Below are 20,193 nucleotides of genomic sequence, written 5' to 3'. Positions count from 1 at the left end.
CTTCTCTAAACTGTGCTATTGCAGAGCAGGTTGACAGGGCTACTTGGCAGAGTGCTTTTTCAAGCCCCCAGCTAATGACCTGCTGAAGCATTCTGCTGATGAAAATGAGATCACCTCCACCAGCCGCGAGACTTTTTGCGCCGTCGGCAGCGACAGGCAGTCAGTATGGAGAAGGAGTGTGTACGATGAGTGGTTTCTGCTGCTGCAAGCATATGCACAAAACAAACGACTCCACAGGATGCACATTTGGGCTTCAGTGCCACGTGTACACTCAGGTATGTTTACAGTTACAGGTACACTGAAGGGGTCAAGGCATGTGTTTAGATATTTAAATTTATGTACAAGGAGCAAAGTGCATGTAAATAAGTTCATGCACGAGTTCCTGTATCTAAGCACATGACTTGTAGTGACGTATGAATGCATGAGGGGGAGCAGCAGAATTCAAGTCATATTTAGATATATCCTCTATAAAAGATACAGTTATTTAATTACAGTCTATGCAATGCTGGCAATAATGCACCTTTGCTCTGTTTGCCTTGAGGTGAAAGTTCAGTTGTTGTTTGTTGCTACTCAAAGGCCTCTCTGCAAACTCTTATATGCATGTTTTTCTTTCAGAAAACGAAAGATACATGGGACTCACCAGGCAGGCTTGTTGACACGTTGACCTGTGAGTAGAACCTTTTGTTGGGCAGCAGCTCCGACACTCCGTTCAACGCCTCCACAGTAAATGTGTAGTTGGTGTTGGGAAGAAGATTAACCACAGTCACCGTTCGTTCCGTCAGGCCGACCTGCTGAGGCACGAAGCCGATGCTAGCTCCGCACGGCTCACACTGCTTCCCGTTGCAGCGCCGACAGCCCACGCTGTAGGTCAGATCCACGCGGCCTCCAGTGTCAGACGGCGCAGACCACTCCAAGATCAGTGTGGACTGTTTTAGTGTGTAGACCAAGTCTCGAGGTGGGGAAGGAGGACCTACGAGGGGAGAAAAAGAAAAAAAAAAGTTTTTGGGTTATCGTTTCCCCCTTTTAATAAAACACACACAGAAAAAGTGTGTACACAACATGTAATCCCTCTGTTTCAAACTTTAATCAAACACATTCATGCTTCAGTAATTGTCAATTACAAAGTTTGACAAAGGATCTAAGACTTTCTCTGATCATCTCACAACATGCCAAAATAAACTTAATAATTAGCCCCCAGGGTAAATAAGTATAAACATGTACATCAACTCTAATGTGTTGCATGTTTGCATGGCTGGCTTCAGACTGCTCAAACATCCTGTTGATGTAGCATGAGATCCACTTGACTGATGTAATAAGTGCATTAGGTATTAGGGTGTGATTGCGTGAGCTCAGTTTGCACATCACGCTACAATAATCCTGTTTTATCCAGGATTTGCTGTTAAGAAACAATTGTTTCAATAAGAACCACTTGACCTTAATGGAACCCGGCAATTGAAAATGTGGAGTTGTTGATATGTGTTAGTATATGTGGCGTTATTATGGTTTGACAGTGCGAAAAAATATGAATAAAAAAAAAAACATTCATTGAATGGAGATGAAGGGCAGATTACTGCAGATCCAGACAGAGAATATGAGAGCTAAAACTCTTTCCTATTGTCCAAATGTGTGCATGCATGGATAACAAATGTATCCATTATGTACTGATGTTATCTGCCGTGTGGGACAGATCCTCCATTTGCCATCAGTAAATAAAGGTGAGTTGTAATGGAAAGGCTTTTATCTCTCCTGGAACATGAATCTGCTTTGATACAAAGGTTGGATGTCAATAATAGGGGCTGCAGGAAAAAGCTGTGAGAGCTGTAATGAGTCCCCGTTACACTTAGCTTGTCAAAGCTAATGAAACCAGGACAAATGTACATACATCATATGTCTGATAGACCAAAGCTGAAACTTCTTTTTTTTAAACAAATCAGTCACTACAAAATCATAAAAATCAGTTCAAACGGACTGAAAAATGTCTCCTTTCAGTCCGTCATGTCCTGGCTGACCTGGGCCTTTCCATGCAGGTCCTTGCACAGAACGCTTTGGTCCATTAAAGGCCATGAATCTTATATGCGTCCCTGTATGTGTGTTCACATGCTGTGTAATGAATAAGTAAAGGTGTGCTGCTCTGTGCGTGCTGTCCTACACGTCACACACCACAGCTGCGTCCCGCTCCCAGACACACGTGGAGTGTGGAGTTACATAAGAGCATTCAGAGTGTGAACACACATACACACACAGTAGATGTAGACACAGCTGGGTCTTTTATTCACATCTCTGTCTACTTTCATGCTTTCTCAGCGTTGCGCTCCCTCATTCTGTTAAGGTTTCCTTTTCTCTCTTCTTCCACTCTCAGTGCCTCTTATTAAATCTTCAACTCCTCAGCACTCCTGTACCTTTCTTTCCCATCTTTTGCCCTCTTTCACTCTCCATCTGTCTCTAACTTCCATCTTCCTTTCCCCCTGCCCATCCAAAGTGACTCCCTCTTCACTGCAGCTCTAACGCACATACATTTACTTTTGGTATTGCTTATCTGCTGTTATCATTACCTATGCATGCAGTGTGTCTGCAATATACTTACTTCTTCTAGAAGCAAATCCTATCAGAAGTTAGTTTAATCTTTACAAACACAAATGTAAAGAGTACTGCAGAATCTGTGTCTGGCTACCACAGGTCTGTTTTAACATACAGTAGCTTATGTAGATTTTCTCAGTGTACACCAGCTTCCTCCCATATGCCGAAAACATGCAAATCAGGTTAATTGTGGACTAGCATAAACTAGCTGTAAGTGTGATTCTCAGTGTGCCTGATTGTTGCCCATTGATAGCTGGGTGGGTGGGTGGATGGGTTACAGGGGATCCACTGGGAGGGAAGGCTGAATTTCTTGGCTGGGAATGGGAAGGATGCCACTGGCCTCAGAGCCATCAGAAAATAGCTGATGGGTTCCCAAATATTCTGTGTTTTAATAGGAGATTTACATTTACAGTGAACAGTTTAAGTAAAAGTAAATGGAACTAGTGCCATCAAGCTTAGGTTTAGAACTCTTATGCTGCAACTTCTCCTCCTTCCTTCCTGCTGTTTTCAAATACCCATTTGCAGAGTCATACATAGGCAGACATTATGCATCACTATAAGGTATTTTTTCTTATAGTTATTATGCTACAATCATTGCAGTCCTGTCAGCAGCACTTCCACTCTGCCAAAACTGAGTTTCAGTGTCCCCAGTGAGTTTCACTTTTCCTCTCCGCAGCCACCTAGAAAGATTTACCACTGAGCTGTAATGGAAAATCTCCCAGTAGTCATCATTACCAGCTGTAATTACTGAAGTTATACATATCATTAGAGGAATTGGAATTTTTCTAAATGCAGCAGTTTGTTCTTTCAACCATTTCAAAAGAATTCTCACAACAATGAAGATTCTATTACTTCAAAAAGACAGCGGCAGCGTGTAAGTGTGGTAAACACATTAAGGTTGTAATACTTCACAGACATCAATGGCGAAGGCGTAAGAATACAATTACATTGGTAATTGCTGGGATAAAAAGGTGCATCAGACCTCATTCATCTATCTATATATTCTCATTTTTTTTATACTTCTTGATTAATCAGACTCTCTCTCTCTCTCTCTCTCTCTTTCCTTCCTTTCTTTCTGTCTTTCACCATCTGTACCATGCGGTGGATTAGCCGAATCTGGAGATGATCATAATTACTGAATCAATAGTGTAATTAATGTGGTCATTAGGCTGCTATAAATGTTATCACACTAGGATCAGAGAGCTCAGCGATCAATATTGTAATTAAACCCCTGCATTGCAGTAACCACAAAAGCTGGTATGACCACACACTTTCACATATATGTGCACACACAAAAGTGTGTGTGTGTGTGTGTGTGCAAACAGGCCTGGTGACCCTATGGTTTTACTGCTCTGAGTACTCCCCAGATCTAGAGCCTATTATTCCTCCATCTAATTACTAAGCTATATCAATAGGCTGCTCTCCATGCAGGAATCAATAGGGCTACCCTGTATGGTCTTTGTCTTATTGGCCTTGTAGTGCATCTTCATTGGAGATGAATGGGATCAGTGAAGGAGAAAGGGGTGAGAAAAGGTGAGGTAAAAAGTAAGAGGTGAGGGATAATGCATGGACAGTGGGGATGAGATTATAGAGTTTGTCGCTTGAGGATAGAGGGATGAGATTCCGGTTTGACAGAGGGAAGAAGAATGGCGTGATAACACGCATGGACGAAACGGATGAAAGGATAAAGAGGAGGGAAAATGTGAGGAGGCAGTGGGCAGAAAGAAGAGTGATGAGTGGTCGAGTTAAGAAGACAGATGGAGAGAAGGATGGAAGAGTGAGTTCAGGCGTTGAAAGGGGGGGGGGGGGCATGGGGGTCCAGGGAAAAGGTGGATAATGGATGTATAGCCAAAAATGGATCTGTAATGTCAGGAGAAGAGGTGGAGGTATATGGAGAGGTTGTGCAAAGAGATGGAGAAATGGGATGGGATTTTTTTTTGGACTAATATGTGGACATAATGTTAGGGAGGATGAAAGATGGATGGGTGATAAAAGGGATAAAGGTTAAGAGGCAGGGAAAATGGCTGTGGTGCATGGATACATTATATACTATTATGATTTTGTATATGTCCAGGGGGGTGATGGTTACAGGAGAGGCAAGCCTAAACCCTGATGGTGCTCAGAATATTTCCTCTTGCCTCTTGCTGAAATAGGAAATTTAACTGTATTCAAAAGACTCACAGTGGTGTTAGAGAGAGAAAAATACATGAACTAAGGGGCATGTTTATCCAAACGAAATGACAGAAATGCTTGTTATTAAACCTTTTATATATTCCATCTGAGTGTTTTATATAAAAGGACATGGCAGACGAGGGGTATAAGGTGAATGAGAGGTGAAGAATGATGGTAATGAGGACAAGAATGAGGAGGGATGGTGGGACAGAGAGTGGGAGAAGGTCAGACGGGGGGGATGAGGAGGCAGCTGAAAGGACACAGGGTGAAGGACAGGTAAACCACAGGGTCCATAAACCAAATGGAACTTTATGGAGAAAGCGGCAATTGCAGACATATGAAGAGCTGAATGGGTGGGTGAGATAATGACTGGAGCTCCGAGTGAAACTGCTCACTTAATGCAAAAATGTCTATTATGAAGTCATGTGAGTAAAATGATGTGAATTCAAGAAGACACACAAATATGAGGAGAGATGTATAATCTTATTACGTGTGCACGGTGCTGAGGGGTTGTCCAGGGGAGTCCTGAAGTGGTCCTCCTCACAGACACACACCACAGATCCTTCCTCCTCTGCGACACTGTTGGCTGGGCAGGGAAAACACTCCTGCTGCCTGGAGGACATCTTGTAGGATCCAGGGGGACATGCTGGAGAAAAATAAAAAATAAATACAGCACATCAGAAACATGATTTAATAGTTCCTGCTTTCTTTATCTACAGAGGAAATCATAGCTTATGGACATGTATTAAATAAAACGCGGGAACGGAGACATAACATAGGCATTTCTGTGTCAAAAAGATATAAAACCACAAGATAATTCTGCAGAAAGGCTGATAATTTAGAGCCTGCAAGTTTCCCATTTCAGCATTTTAAAAACCACAGAAACAAGGCTCTAATCTCCCTTTCAATTCATGAGAGAGAAAATTAAGAATGAATGGGGAAATAATAGAAACCAAGTGAATCCACGGGGAGGTACAGACAAGATAAAAGATAGGATTAGGGGAGAAAAGTAGAGGAGACTTTGGTTAAATCCATCTGACAAACACAATTCTCACATTACGTGTGATCAGTGGCCTTGGCAAATGGCATCAAAGGCTGCTTCTGGATTGTTCCAGCTAGGCAAATGAAAACAAGCCGAGCCAATATGCAGGCATGCAAAACCCAAAACTTAATTTCATTGTTGGTTTCCCCCCTTTTCCTTAACCAGAAATTTCAGATGTCATCAAATCTGAGAGAGACATTACAAAAGGTGGGAATGTGGGCACTCATGACCTCACATGTGTAGCACACACCCAAAGCTTATCAATACATGTGTGACAACGGAGCGGTGCATAAACAGACACTCTGAAACACGGGTTATTTTACACTCTCCCTCTATGCAGTTTCATTTTCCACTTGCCGTGACTTTGTAGCAAGTGATAATGGGTGTGAAATCAGGCAGCCAGCCGCCGCTCCATGCTCCAGTCTCCTCTCTTCTGAGACTGTATTCTAAACAGCGGGTCTACATTAACAGCTCTCTCACTTCCCTGCTCTTTTTCCATTCACCTAATACATCTGTCTTACTTATCCATGGCCCTCCTCTCTCTTCCCTCCTTTTCAATCTTCCTTAAGTGACCCCCTTTTTGTCTTTAACTCTCTTTCTCCACAAACACATCCAATGGCTTCCTTTCCATGTGTTATATGTTTTATTCGGCATGGCTAAAGGAAAAGGCTGAATGACACTGAAAAGGATTTTTTTGGGGGGGGCTTGATTGTTCGGGGATGCTTTCTGTAGGAGGAAGGATCGATTGTGTCTTCGCTGTGACGTTAGTGATTGACTTATCCGGTCAGGCTGTGTTGGTGTTTAAACAAGGAAATGGCGGCTGGCATTGGGAATCTATAAGACAAAATAATTTGTAGATTAACTAAGAGATAAGGCAAAACAAGGTGGATTACAGGAGAATGGTTGCAGATAGTCCCGTTCATACAGTAGTAACCGCTCTCTCTGCTTTACCAGCACTCCATGCAAAAGGCCTGCCATCACACGTGGATCAGCAGCGTCCCCCCGATTCAGACAGACTGAGCGCATGCATGTGCCCGTGTACCCGTGTGTATTTCCTTTCTGTGCTGCATATCTGCAGCTGTAAGGACCTTGTAATCGACTTTCTAATGTCTGTCATTACACAGAAAAAAAGCCTTTCACTTTCAACTCACAGCACAGCCAAGCATGGAGACATAACAGAAACACACACACACACACACACACTCTGTCAAGCAGCACTGGAGTAGAATCTCTTTGTTCCTGACTGTGCTGCCACTATCCTTCCCTCACCACGCCAAGAACATCAAGCGTGAATAGCAACCCGAATCAAGGCGAAATTATGCATAGATCTATGAGAACAGAAATGGATTCTGCATTTTCTACCTATCATGCTTAAAAGCAGGCTAGCCGCATTCGTGGCTGGCTGCAATTCTGACTTATCTCTTCAATTCAGCGTGGATGCACATTTTGCCAGCCCACCTTGGAAATGTGTGTCTAATGATAGGGGTGTATCAAGACAATATGTGCAGCTCAGATAACAAAAGGAGCTGGCTTTGTATGATGCCCATCATTCTCCACAGTGAGGGGATCATTCCAAAGGGCCGCCAACAGCAAATGCCAGGCAAGGTCACGTCAGTCAAAATGGGCCAGCAGCCATCTGCCAACGGGAGAACGCACATCACTAAAAAGGCATCCAACAGAGAGAGAAAAAGCAAGGAGACATTTGTAAGAAGACCACCCCAGCCATTAGGAGACTTTGTTTCCCATCTTTGCCAAGGTATACAAGTTAAACTGGAAATTAGAGCTTGAGTGAGAGGCAGGAAGAGGGTGGGGGGATGGTGAGAGAAATAGAGAGACAGAAGGAGAGATCTGCCAGGACAGCTGGCAAACCAACTGATCAATTTGTCCTATGTGCTGACTGTGAGTCTCAATTAAATGGAACATGGGTGCAGATCTACACACACACACACACATTTTTCAAGGTGTAATAATATAGATATGCAGTGACATGCCAAGGCCTTCGGGGGGGAGCTTTTGGTGGATGAAGCAGTCGACCAACTGCTGTGAGAGATTGTTAGGAGAGACAAACAGATGGCGTGTGAGAGAGACAGAAAGACAGTAGGCTGTGTACTGTACAAAGAGAGGACATTAAATAGGCAGAGAGAATGGACTCCTTCAGCTTGACAGATAGACACAGGCAGAAAAACAGATAAGCAGAGACACGTAATGCATACAGATGAGACACACTGGATGCAGGAGTGACGGCGACTGAGATTAAGGTCATGTGAAGTGAGAATGTATGCAACAAAAGCATCGTCCTGCATGTGATGGAAGCCTGCAGGTGGTATAGGATAAAATAAGAAATATGGAAGTAATGTAATATTCAATTATGACACTGACAGCCAACAGTCACATTACAAATGACTTTAATAGACTTTTGTCTTTGAGAGGAATCAGTTAATAGTTTGTCCTTTCCTTTATTTTCTCTCTTTCTTCTAACCTTAAACAGGCCCATTAATAAATCATGAAACACTTAATACAATAAATGTGTGCAATGAATTGTTTCTTTGCCTCCCTGACAGCACACATTAATAAATATTAATCGTCCTAAAAGATGTTTGCTTTACACTGCCGCATACATACACACACACAGCTGGATTGAACACAACAGAGAGGAAGAGCTGACCGACGGTTTCCAAGAGAAAGGACAGTGAGGGAGGTGATGGCATGACGGAGAGAGGCGGCGATGTTATTCCGGCTGCTGGAAATCAATAATTCAGAGTGCTTTAAGTCAGATCAGTGCCCTCTGTGAGGCTGATGTTTACTCTTTCAGCTGGCAGGCAGCGTTAAAATCCACAAAATGAAGTCTCATTACTCCCAACAGTTTTTTTTTAAAACACACACATATGTGAAAATATGTCCTCAAGGTCAGACAGGAAGGAGGGTCAAATATGGGTTAAATTATAAAACTGTGAAATGATAAGGTTACGGTGAGATCGATCATGATATCATGATTGAATATTAAAGGTAGGGTAGGAGATTTTGAAAACTCAGTGAGAGTCAGCCAGATTTCCAAAGTAAACACACGCCCCTTTCTCTCGGAGCGCACCCCGATCACATGGACGCGCATTACCTGTGACTAGGGATGTCCCGCTCAGGTTTTTTTGCCCTCGAGTCCGACTCTGAGTCATTTGATTTTGAGTATCTGCCAATACCGAGTCCCGCTCCGATACTTTCTATAAAGGCAAAACCTGTGTGTGTGTGTGGCCACACTGGGAGATTTCATACACGCAGCACATCAAGATCTCAAACCCAGGACCTGTCGCACCAAAAGTAACTGTCATACCCCTGCGCTACAAGACACAGAGCCACCCTGCACAGAAAGCATTAACTTGGACAGCCCTGATAAATATATATCTGAGTCCTGATCGACAGGTAATGTCCGATTCCGATCGAGTCTGAAATCACGTAATCGGGCCCGATTTCCGATCACGTGATCGGATCGGGACATCCCTACCTGTGACTTCGGCCATCATGCATGTACCTCTCTGGTGCACGCAGAGCAGGAAGAGAGTGACAACCAGCCAATACTCCGCGCAGGGTCCACCTGGAGGATTGGCTGATGTTTTTAGCGTTTTATACCTTCCACAGATGATTCATATTCTTTGTTTTAAAGCGAAACTGCCAAACTAAATGGTTGCTATCGGATTGTAAAGAGAAGTTACACTAATTTAACAAAAGTGCATCAGAATGAAATCTCCTACTCTACCTTTAATCTGTTGGAGGACAGTAAGAAAGATGTCATTGTATGTGAAGTTGTGAAGTTACAGAGCAGTTCCTTGTTCACTAAATAAAGCTGTAACATAGGTATAATTTGTTTGGAGTTAGAACTTCTGTTTAAATAAAGTCGTCAGCGTACAGTTGTTTATTGGTGGTTTTGTATCAGGCTCTGGCGTAAAGTAAGTAATGAAAAAAGCAATTTTGTGACACTTTTCCTGATCTCCCTTTTTGGAGGCAACAATTTTCTCCAGCACTGCATGCAGTGTCATAACCTGTCTGCGTGTCTAGCTGCTTTGAAGATACGAACAAGCCTTGAATTACAGCATAAATCCCTGTTATTAGCTCAAAGTAAAGACCTCATTCAAGTCCACCCACTGACTTGCTGCTGCCTCACAGTGTAATCAGGGAGAAAGCTCCGAGCCGTGCCATTCAGGTCAACGCTTTGCTTTATCATTTTATTCTCTGTTCTGCCCTGGTTACCACAGACTGACATCACACAGAGAACACAGGAGGATAACTAGCGAACAATGCCGCCAGGGGTATTAATGTCAACAGTGCTGCGTACAAGCTTTACACTGGAGATGTGTCTAATTCTGCATGCAGAGTGCAGCACGTATACACACAGTGACAGAACAAAAAGCACACAATTACACCCACTTGAATGTAAACGCCCACACTTTTCATTCACTGGCTTTTGCACACAGACATACACTTCGACACAGAACATTTAACAATACCAAAAGCGGTTACATCACAAAATGGACACAACAAAGAGCTGTCATGTTACATCACAGCACAGAAGAAGCAGGCCTGCACTGTTTGTATCAGTGCAGAGAGGAGAAGCTATGCAGACATCACAACACAAATACACCTGAACCAGCAGAGAGGCAAACACAAATGTACTCACAGACATCCAGTTATATACACTAGGTACACATGAAACCCAGCCAGAAACAATAAAGGCACAACTGAGGCGTCTCTTGCTACCATCACAGATGAAAACGGGAGATGCTCTCCATTTTCTTTATGATATTTATAGAATGACTTGGAAAAATGATCATTAAAAGAATATGTGATTACTTTTTGTGAGTAACAGGGGTCTTCTACAGTAACAATGCAGTCAGACTCAGGTACTTGAAAACCATCCACCCCTAAATTGCTGCAATTATCCTTAAAAATCTCTTTTTTTCTGAGTCATAACCTACTCAAATGTTAACATACAGGTATATTACACATGTATTCTAGCTACAATGAGGATGTGGAGGCCAGTGCCATCACTTACGCTATTGTCTGCTGGGGCAGCAGTCTGAGGGTGAGGGACATAAACAGACTCAACAGAATCCTCAGGAAGGCGGCCATGTTGTAGGAGAGGAACTGGACCCTCTGACAGGTGTGTCAGAGAAGGATGTTGTCCAAAATAAAGATTATGCTGGACTGTCCCTCTCACCCACTCCACACTGTGCTGACCAGCTACAGGAGCTCGTTCAGCAACAGACTCTGACTCCCACGATGCACCACTGAGAGACACAGGAAGTCATTCCTGCCCGTCTCAATCAAACTACTGAACTCTGAACTGTAACAGTCACACAGACACTGTACATTCATGGCATGCTCTTTACTATGTAAAGGTTTTTATACAGTAGTAAAAATGTTCTTTGGATACAACTCAGGGATTTAAATGCTACCTAGGTATTTAGATATTTATTATATATTTCAATTTATCTTTGATTTTTATTGTCTGTAACAAAAAAGAATTTCCCCTTGGGGATAAATAAAGGAATTCTGATTCTGATGTCACTTTTTGCATCAACATGTCACCTGCCTACACTGTAATGCATTCATTATAGATGAGGCCACTGGAGGTCAGAGTATTTGGACTGACCACAAACACAAAATTTGGTCAATAATGTATCCCCCAGATACGACACATAATTAAAACACATGGACATGTATCCCCACATGCTACAAACTCTCACATTTATGCAAATGAAAATCATTCCCTTCCACAGGCGCCATTTTTTGCTACCAAGGTGACAACTCCCCGCCCCCATAAGAACACAGAGAAACATGCACATTGACTGAAATATCGACCCCATGTTACATTTTTCCTCGTGAGGACGGGCTCACTGACCTGCCGCGCAAACCAAAAATAAATTGCAAGCTGCAATATTTTCAGGTTTTGCAGCAAGAAAAAGCTGCAGACTGAGAAGAATTAAAGATGCAGAGAAACAGAAAAGAAGACAGAAAGCTCTGCTAATATGTGACAAATAAATCATGCTTTTTTTTTGGAAATATGCCTCGTACAGTATTGTATACTGCCTTTCAGCATTATAGTCTTATATGCAGCCAGCCTGTATGTTATGTCACCACTGCTGAAATGGATATAAAAAAGATGTGACTCAAAAATAAATAAACAATGCGATATGCTCTGTGTTTATTCCAATATAGAAATAAACAGATGTATTTTCTTTTACACGCGCACACGTAATGTGAGCGGGCAGCTGTCTGTAGGATGCATATCTCTATTTTATGAACACATACTGACTCACTCGGTTTCCAACAACATGCACACGCAAAAGTCAGTCACTGGCTGTTGACAGACCTTCTTCCTCTCTGCCTGTGTTTTCACCACTTTCTCTAATACCTGTGCTACTCTGCCGTTTACCTTTCTCCCATCTCATCTTCTGAAATAGCTCTTGACTGCTATCAGCTCTGCTTCCTGCCAAACTCTACCTCTACCACAGTCACCCCCCACTCCCCCACTCCCTCCCTCTATCATGTTTGCTCTCTGCCACCCTCCCTCCCTTCTGCGTCTATTATTTGCTACCCCTACTTTTGCTCCAGCTATAATCTTTTTTTTTTGCAGAATTTATCAGAGGCTGTGGAACAAAAGCCTTAGAGGGAACAATTTCAGGATATTATCACCTCCTCAGCTCCACTCCTCACTCTGACACACGTGCGCTGTTCATTTACATTTCAGGTATTTAGTTGTTCATCTCCTTAACAATGCACCCATATGTTTGGGAGGAGAAGAGCTCAGGATTAGGCTGAGTCCATCATTGTCTCCCTCTAATCATTAACCGTTCTCAGTTGTGGCTGTAAGCTATAAAGATGGACAGACATGTCTGCATGTGTGCAACATGTAAATCATGTTATGTAATTTGGCTGAAGTGTCAGAGTAAATATATCTGGTGCAGTATCTGGTGAAGAGGGAGTGATTTAAGAAAAAAAAAACCTTGACCCTAGCTTAAAGCAGCCCCCATCTTACCTTAAAAAAACTCAACTTTGATTCTATGTGACGTCCTGTGATTAACAAGTGCCTCTGGTTTTATCTTTCAAAAATAAACAAACCTTTGATATAATTAAATTTGATCTAAATGAAGCAACCCAGACTGTGGGATTTATCCAGTGCATTGGTGCTAAAATGTAGGCTTTCTGTGACTGATTGCTTCCACTGAGCTCGAACATGGAGCAATTTATCTGTCTATGGCCATCTGTGTAACATGGGACCTCTAAGCAAGCACATGTAATTGTGGTTCAAGATCAGATATCACTGAATCACACATGGGTGGGAACATGGTGTACCCTGTAAGCTGTGTAGACATATCTACAGCTGTTAAGTTTAAATGCTAATCAGCTAGCTGTACTGGTCCAACAAAAGAAGAAAAGTACCTAGCACAATTGTCCTTTTATACAGTCTATAATTCTACCCCTTATCAATCATGCTGACAGGCAATCAATGATATTAATGAAGAACGTGACTAGCTGAAGCTCGTAGTGACGGTTAGAGACCAGAGATTAATGGAAGAGCTTAGTAGGTGGGATTTGTGGCTTCCCTACACACTGTTTACGATGTCCACAGGCCACCAGCGTCACCACGTGCAGCTCATGCGTGCAGAGCATCTTTGCTGGATTCTTTCTTGGATGCATTTCTTTGTCAGTTTTGTACGTACCGCTTTACAAAATGGCCTCGGGGCTTCACGTCCCATTGTCACCATGATCTCCATCACTTCCAGATGGACAGTCCCACACACACACACACCCTCAACAGCTTGCAGCACAAGGCGGGATCAGTTAGCGTTAAAATATTGTATACATTTGTGTGCGTCTGTCTGTGTGTGTTGTGTGTGTGTTTGAAGCAATGAAGAAGAGCATCCTCGTCATTTACATTATAAGCACATCAGCCTCAAGTCAGCAAACATGTTTGCATGTGAATGTCAGGCAATTTCAGGTCGAGCGCTCGCAAAATGAGATTCACTGTTCTGCTCACACATGCGAGTGTGAGTGTGTGTGTGTGTGCATGCATGCATGTGTGTGTGTGTAGCCCTGTACCCGCTCGCCTGTCACACTTCGCTAAAATACAATTCCTCCTTCAAACTGAGAGCGAAGATAGCTTAGGTAAGAGAAGTAATATTGATTTGTAATGCTGCTGAAGGTTATACAGACGGCAGTCTTTCAGACACTTACATCGCTCCCCATTTGCAATGGCAATATGTAATGTCATTCTTCACTACCTCCAATTTTTCATGTATAAAACTGCATTGAAATACACATCTGCAGCATGTCTTTATGGGAAGTACACACCAAGAAAGTGTGAAAGTTTAAAAAAAAGTTTGTTTTTTATGTTTATGCAGTGGACTTATTTCAAAAGTTTCAAACAAAGAGAGCAATCCTAAAAGCTGTCGATATGAATCATAATTCACTGTTTCATATGCACAGATTCAACATTTCCTAAACATTTAATACGATACGCAACTAGAAGCTAATCAAATTCCCCAGTGGAAGCATTAGTGAGGATACGGGGAGCAGGGAAGAGCTTTTGTTTTCTTGCAGGCCTCCTCGTTTGTGTATATGTGTGAGTGTGTGTGTTGAATATGGCCTGGTTATGGAAATTAACAGGCATAATCTCCAGCCCGCAGTCTGTTGTGACACACCAATTCCATTTGATTCCTTTGAATCAGCTATTCAAATCTAGGATGTGAACTTGAATGAGTCTCGCCTACTAATGACATTCCATTTTCATTTGCCTCATCCGAATCGGCCATTTTCATTAAGACTGTGACCCAGATATAGACAAATCGGCCTGATAAATTTGATTCCCTAGAGTGTAGACGGATGAGCATTGCTGCATATCTTTAAGTACAGTGAAGTGAAGGAGAGCGAAAAGGGGGAGAAAGTAGGACTGTTCATTCATTCTAATAACTTGTCAAATTGTTAGAGGAGGAGGTCAAGGGTAATCAGATAGCTCCTCAACCCTGGAAGGCACAACTATTACAGTCACTTAGAATGAACCCGGCTAAGTAAAAGGTTCATATCAGTGTGTGCTTATACTGTGTAATTTTTTCACAAGGTGGTGAGCATCTTTTACAATATTTAGTGTCTAATGTGAGTAAATGAAAGGAGCGCGTGCCTCTGCATGCATGCACACAGACCAGCATTAGAGATGCACTATCCAGTTCAGACATCAGTATGCTGACAAAGCTTGATTGGAAATTGGAATAGTTTAAAGGTGATTGAAACAACCAGTGCTGTTCAATCACCAATCACCAGTGCATTCCAAGCCCCAGTGCTCCTGATAAATGCCCTTGGCCTTGGTGTGCAAATCTGCCATTTCAGATGTCTTTTATATAAAAAGACGTGTATTTTATCACATTGTTTACTTGACAATGTGGCCATTTAACTCTCTTTTCTGTATTTATTTTGTTCTTCTCTGCTGCACACTCTTAATGATTCACCTGCCTGACTCTCACTTGACATCTGGCCTGTGTGTATGAACGAAGGCCAACAGGTCAAGTCTCAGCTCAGTAGTCTCAGGAGAAAACAGGATATTATTCATCAGCCCTGTTATCTGAACACATGCAAACATTTTCAGTCTCTTCTTGTTTGTGTATGTGTTAAAATCTATGTGGGTTCTCCAGTCCTGTTGTATCAAATCCAATTTAACCTCAGACTCATTGGTGGAAAAAAAACCCCAGATTACAGAATGGGATTAGGACTGTAAATACTTTATATTTGTCCAAAATATTCTGCTATAAAACAACCCTTTCTAAAAACAGGTTTCAGTGATACCTGCACTGGGGTGCTCGATGAACTGTCTCAGGTAATCCCTGCTCATCATTCTTTGCGACATTTGAGATCCAGTGTCCCTGATCCAAAGTTATTAAAAAAAAGCTGAACGGCAGCAGAGATGGATGGAGATAGTGGTAGGGGGTCACTTGGACCATACGGCTGATTAAGTGTTTTTACTAGCGGGGGGAGTCATGGTCAGAACATACGACAGTTAAAATGTTTTTGCAGTGTGTGTGTGTGTGCGCGCACAGGACCCCATGCGATGATGAACAGTTGGTCTATCAAGATGATGGATGAGGTGGGCCGATCGTCCAACCTTTCCAAACCCCCCCCGCTGAGTTTAATGGCTCAGCTCCATGTCAGGGATCAGAACACACATGTGCAAAAACATGCTCAGGTTCATCATTTTCACTTTAGTTTTGTTTTGTTGTTTTGTTTACAGTCAACAAGGTTATTCCTGCAACAATCATAATTCAGAAAGAGCTTCCAATGGAAAATTAAGGTGAAAAATGCAGCAGGAGGGGATGTTAATGATACATTAATTATGCATCAGAGGCCACTGAGGAATGTTAAAAATAAGCGATAAAACAGTTGAATTATAGTTCGTGCATTTATAATTTCAGCCTGATTTTTTCTTGATTATTGATGCCTGTATTTTGTCAAAATAAAACATCACGTTCCCCCCAAAAAAGACACAAAAACTTGTGCATATGATAAATACAAGTCTACTTACACAATTACTGAGGCCTTGCAACACAATCAGGGGCCACAATTAAGCTGTGAAGGTAAAGCGGCCTTGACCTTGCTGTGTAATTAACGGACTCTTCTTTCATTAATCCCCCACCACCCATCGCAGCCCCCCCCCCCCCCCCCCCCCCCCCTGCATCCCATCGTTCACTCAATACCTTCCTCCTTCTGAGCAGGCGTTTAATTAAGACATGCAACATGGCGTCATGAGGAGTCAGGGGAAAGACGTCAAGCAATTAAGGAACGAAGAAAAGAAGAGATGAAAGAAGCGGCGCAAGAGAAAAATGAGGAGACATGTTGGTTTCACTTTACATCTCGTCCATAACGCAGACTCCACAATTTTATTAATAAACCAGGTCTGGGCAGTGAAGAGCTGAAATATTAATCTCTGAATGACAGCTGTTTTCATACTTCCAAGGGTGCAACTCTCTGAATATACTACAAGGTCTTAGGCGAGGAATTATGGTCCAGACGCTGAAGCATGTGGAGACAGACTGAACCAGACAGTGAGTCATCGGGTAAAGTGACTCAAGAAGCATTACACCACATGTGTGCATTTCTGTGTCAACGCTATGTTGTGTTGTGTGTGCTCACTTCCTGCTCTGTGCATGTTTACGTGTGTGTGTATCCTAGTCCATGAGGGTCTCAGGCGGGCAGAGAGTGCGTCTCTGCGGTGAGCTATTCATAGAGCACAGGGGATGCTAACAAACTGTGCTTAAAAGAGGCATTAATGCCTAAAACTCCAACTGTTCAAAGAAAGCAGAGCAAGTAAAAAAGACTCATGCTGCATGGGCAGACGTGGCAGACGTTTCCAGACCCACTATTCGGTGCTATTTACTGCCTCACTTAGTGCTGTCAACAGCCATCGCCTAATACAGGCAGAGAGCTGTGGTGAGTCTCAGCTTGAAACAGGTAGAGGAAAATAGAACAGGTGGCTGGAAACTCAGTGCACAGTAAGATTATACTTAAAAATGATGGCTGAACAGCCAAAAGGAAACATGTATGATTGTACATTCAGGACTACTTTACACATTGTACATTAAACCTCTCTCTGATTTTGGTTGATAACACATTCTCTGACTCATTACCTTCTGATTAGATGCCACAAATCATTAATCCACCTCTGGGCGACCTCACTTCTTCACACCACGTGAATGAGGCTGCAGCATGACATGCAGTGAGAAATACTTGCCGTTCTCCGACCGTATTAAACATTAGTCAAGTTTGAATTGCTGGTAAATCGAACTAACCAGTCACTTAGAGGCACAAGTGGCTCCAACTGATGTTAAGACAGCTGTGGTGCTTGTCATAATTTGGGGAGAACAGGCAGACATTCACACCACGGTGTCCATCAGCACCAGTTACAATCAAACGCCGACACAAAGAGATCCAGTTAAATGTTTCTCCATCACAGCTGTTCCTTCTTCCTCAGCCACACTGCTGCTGTCACTGTTCCCCTGTTGCCTTTTACCCCACTTCATTACAACGAGATTGTGTTTTTTTAAGTTATGATGTCACAGCCAGTCAGACTGTTAGACCAGGAACGTCTGCTTATGAAAAAGAGGATGACATTTACCTAACTCCTCCTGAGCTGCGACTGTTCTTGCAGCTCTGTTTCCTTTAGATGACCTCCTGCAGCTGGGGAAATGAAGCACAGGGCTCACTGAAAACGGATGCAAAAAGGGCACCCATAATCATGTAATGGAGGACTTTAAAAGGCCCTACTTTCAAAAGTTATTAAGACAAAAATTAAAAATGTCTGGTGCTTCTGTACCACTGTTTGAGTTCATGCAATCTTTTCTTCATAACCTTGCTTGGGTACATTTTAATGAAGAGCAGAGTGGCTGTCTGTACCTTTAGCCCTGACATTTCAGAGTGTTAACAACAAGAATTGTTCAGTCATATCATAACCACTGATTGGTCTTTCCCAGAAAACCACACACACACACACACACACACACAGAAGGCCAATTTAAAGTGTTGCTTTGTGTCAAACGTTTGTGGAGTAAAGGAAAATATAAAATGTGTCCTTCAAAAAAGGAACAAGTTAATAAAAAGCGTTTTCATAGTCAGACAGGCAGAACACACATTTACAAAGAATATTACTTTAAAACTAATTCTTGAAAAACTGGAATAAACTTTTGTGCGCAGTATATAAAGATGAGAGAGGTCACGAAGAGAGAAAGCAAGACAAACTAGCAGCATATTTAGCTGGTGCGTGGGAGTGTTATGTGTGCGAGCATATCGATTTGTCCTTCCCCTGAAGCCATGTAGCATCATTCCTCCGTTTGCATTTGTTTGCCTTTTTTTTTCCCACTCCCTCGATCCCTGCTTTCCTGCTGGCTGACACCCTCCACACTTGGAGCTCTGTATCGCTGGGAGGCAAACCCAAATGGACTGTGAGTGAGTGTGTGAGTGTGTGTGTGTGTGAGTGTGTGTGTGTGTGAGTGTGTGTGTGTGTGTGTGTCAGTAAGCAGAGAAGTTCGATACAGCCTCTCTCTGTTGTGTATTTTTAACTAAGCCTCACTGTAGGGGCGCTGCTGAAATGGCTACAGTGATTGTTTTATAGTTCAGGTCATTGTTCTCCATACCTTACAACCAAAACTGTATGTAGTATTGATTCAGAAACAGCGTGCTCCCCAATTATTTAGTTCAGGATATTTCTGCACTCACAACAAAAGACCTGCTGAAGGTGTTTTTGGAGACTTTCTAAGAATAATTAGACTACATAAAAAGGTTCGGCTTCTCTCCTGCTGATCTGTTACATGACATTTTGTAACTTTAAGAAGAGATTTTACCCAAAAATCATCACTGTCATGGTGGTAAACTAGTGTTAAACAAAGAAAATCCAGATTTCTGAACTGCATGAAGGTCACCTGAAATAAATTTGCATCATATTTTAGCCAACATTAAAAAATATGAATGCATGTACTTTTAGTGAGCAGTATGTATGGATTAAGCTTAAGACGTCTTCCCAGCTTCACCAGAGAAGTGCACACATTTCCTCTCTGGTAATTACCGTCATCTGTCGAGTCATCTGTAAGCTACAGTCCTCGACCCCACTCTGCTGCTTGTTACCAGTGCACGCTGCCAATCGCCCGAACAAGAGGTCCAGAGGTCCTGGTTATGCATAGAGGAGATTCCTGCGTCAATGTGACTCTGTGGCCTCACACTCACTCATCCCTTCCCTCCACCTCTCCACACTTCTCTCTCTCTCTCACAAACACACTCACACTGTCTTCTTTCTCTCTCTCTCCCCCATGTTGAAAACACACATACACACACACACAGTCCTGCTCTCTGCTGAGCTGTGTCCTTGTTACAATCCTGCCTTTGGCACATCAGCCGGTTGTCCTCGCACACAGGGTCGACTTGGGTTCGCGACAACACTAGATTATGCAGAAGCTACAAACACTCAGAGCAGAGTGGGGCTTGTGAGGCTTTTCTTTCTTTTGGCATATGTAGCTTACTTGGAGCTACTACTTCTTAGAGCATTAGCTCTGAATTAAACAGGGGAAAGAAGCAAAGATGAATAGATGAGCAGAAGAGGTGAAAACTATTACAAACTTTATAGGGCTGGAGAGAGAGTGAAAGATTTTACGAGTTTAATATGAACTATGATTGCTTTCTGTAAGGGCTGGATGGGTCAGTGCTGCTAGTTTTTGGCCAGTCGGGGGGTTTGCTTGCCAAAATATCTTCCCATCTGGGTCCGAGCTTCTGCTTCCCTCTACCTCATCTGCACTCATCGTTGCCTGCTGCTGATCTGCATTGCTCCCTTCACTGACCTCCTCCGCCCACACTCCTCTTTTCCAGCCATCTTGCTCTTT

The 20,193-nt window shown here is 42.7% G+C and overlaps 1 protein-coding gene across 1 annotated transcript in view; it reads right to left on the bottom strand.

Moving 5' to 3' along the window:
* The window catches only part of epha10 (EPH receptor A10), a 108,842-nt gene that overhangs the window by 34,310 nt on the left and 54,339 nt on the right, over positions 1-20,193 (bottom strand). Inside the window, exons 4-5 of the mRNA XM_028421538.1 lie at positions 5,240-5,395; positions 641-970 (exon numbers count right to left, since the gene is read on the bottom strand). Of these exons, the coding sequence (XP_028277339.1) occupies positions 641-970; positions 5,240-5,395 (486 nt within the window). The remainder of the gene's footprint in view (positions 1-640; positions 971-5,239; positions 5,396-20,193) is intronic.

This window comes from Parambassis ranga, chromosome 2 (genome assembly GCF_900634625.1).
Source record: "Parambassis ranga chromosome 2, fParRan2.1, whole genome shotgun sequence".
NCBI lineage: Eukaryota > Metazoa > Chordata > Actinopteri > Ambassidae > Parambassis > Parambassis ranga.
The sequence above is the reverse complement of the archived record's forward strand: the minus strand, read 5'-3'. Positions and strand labels throughout refer to the sequence as shown.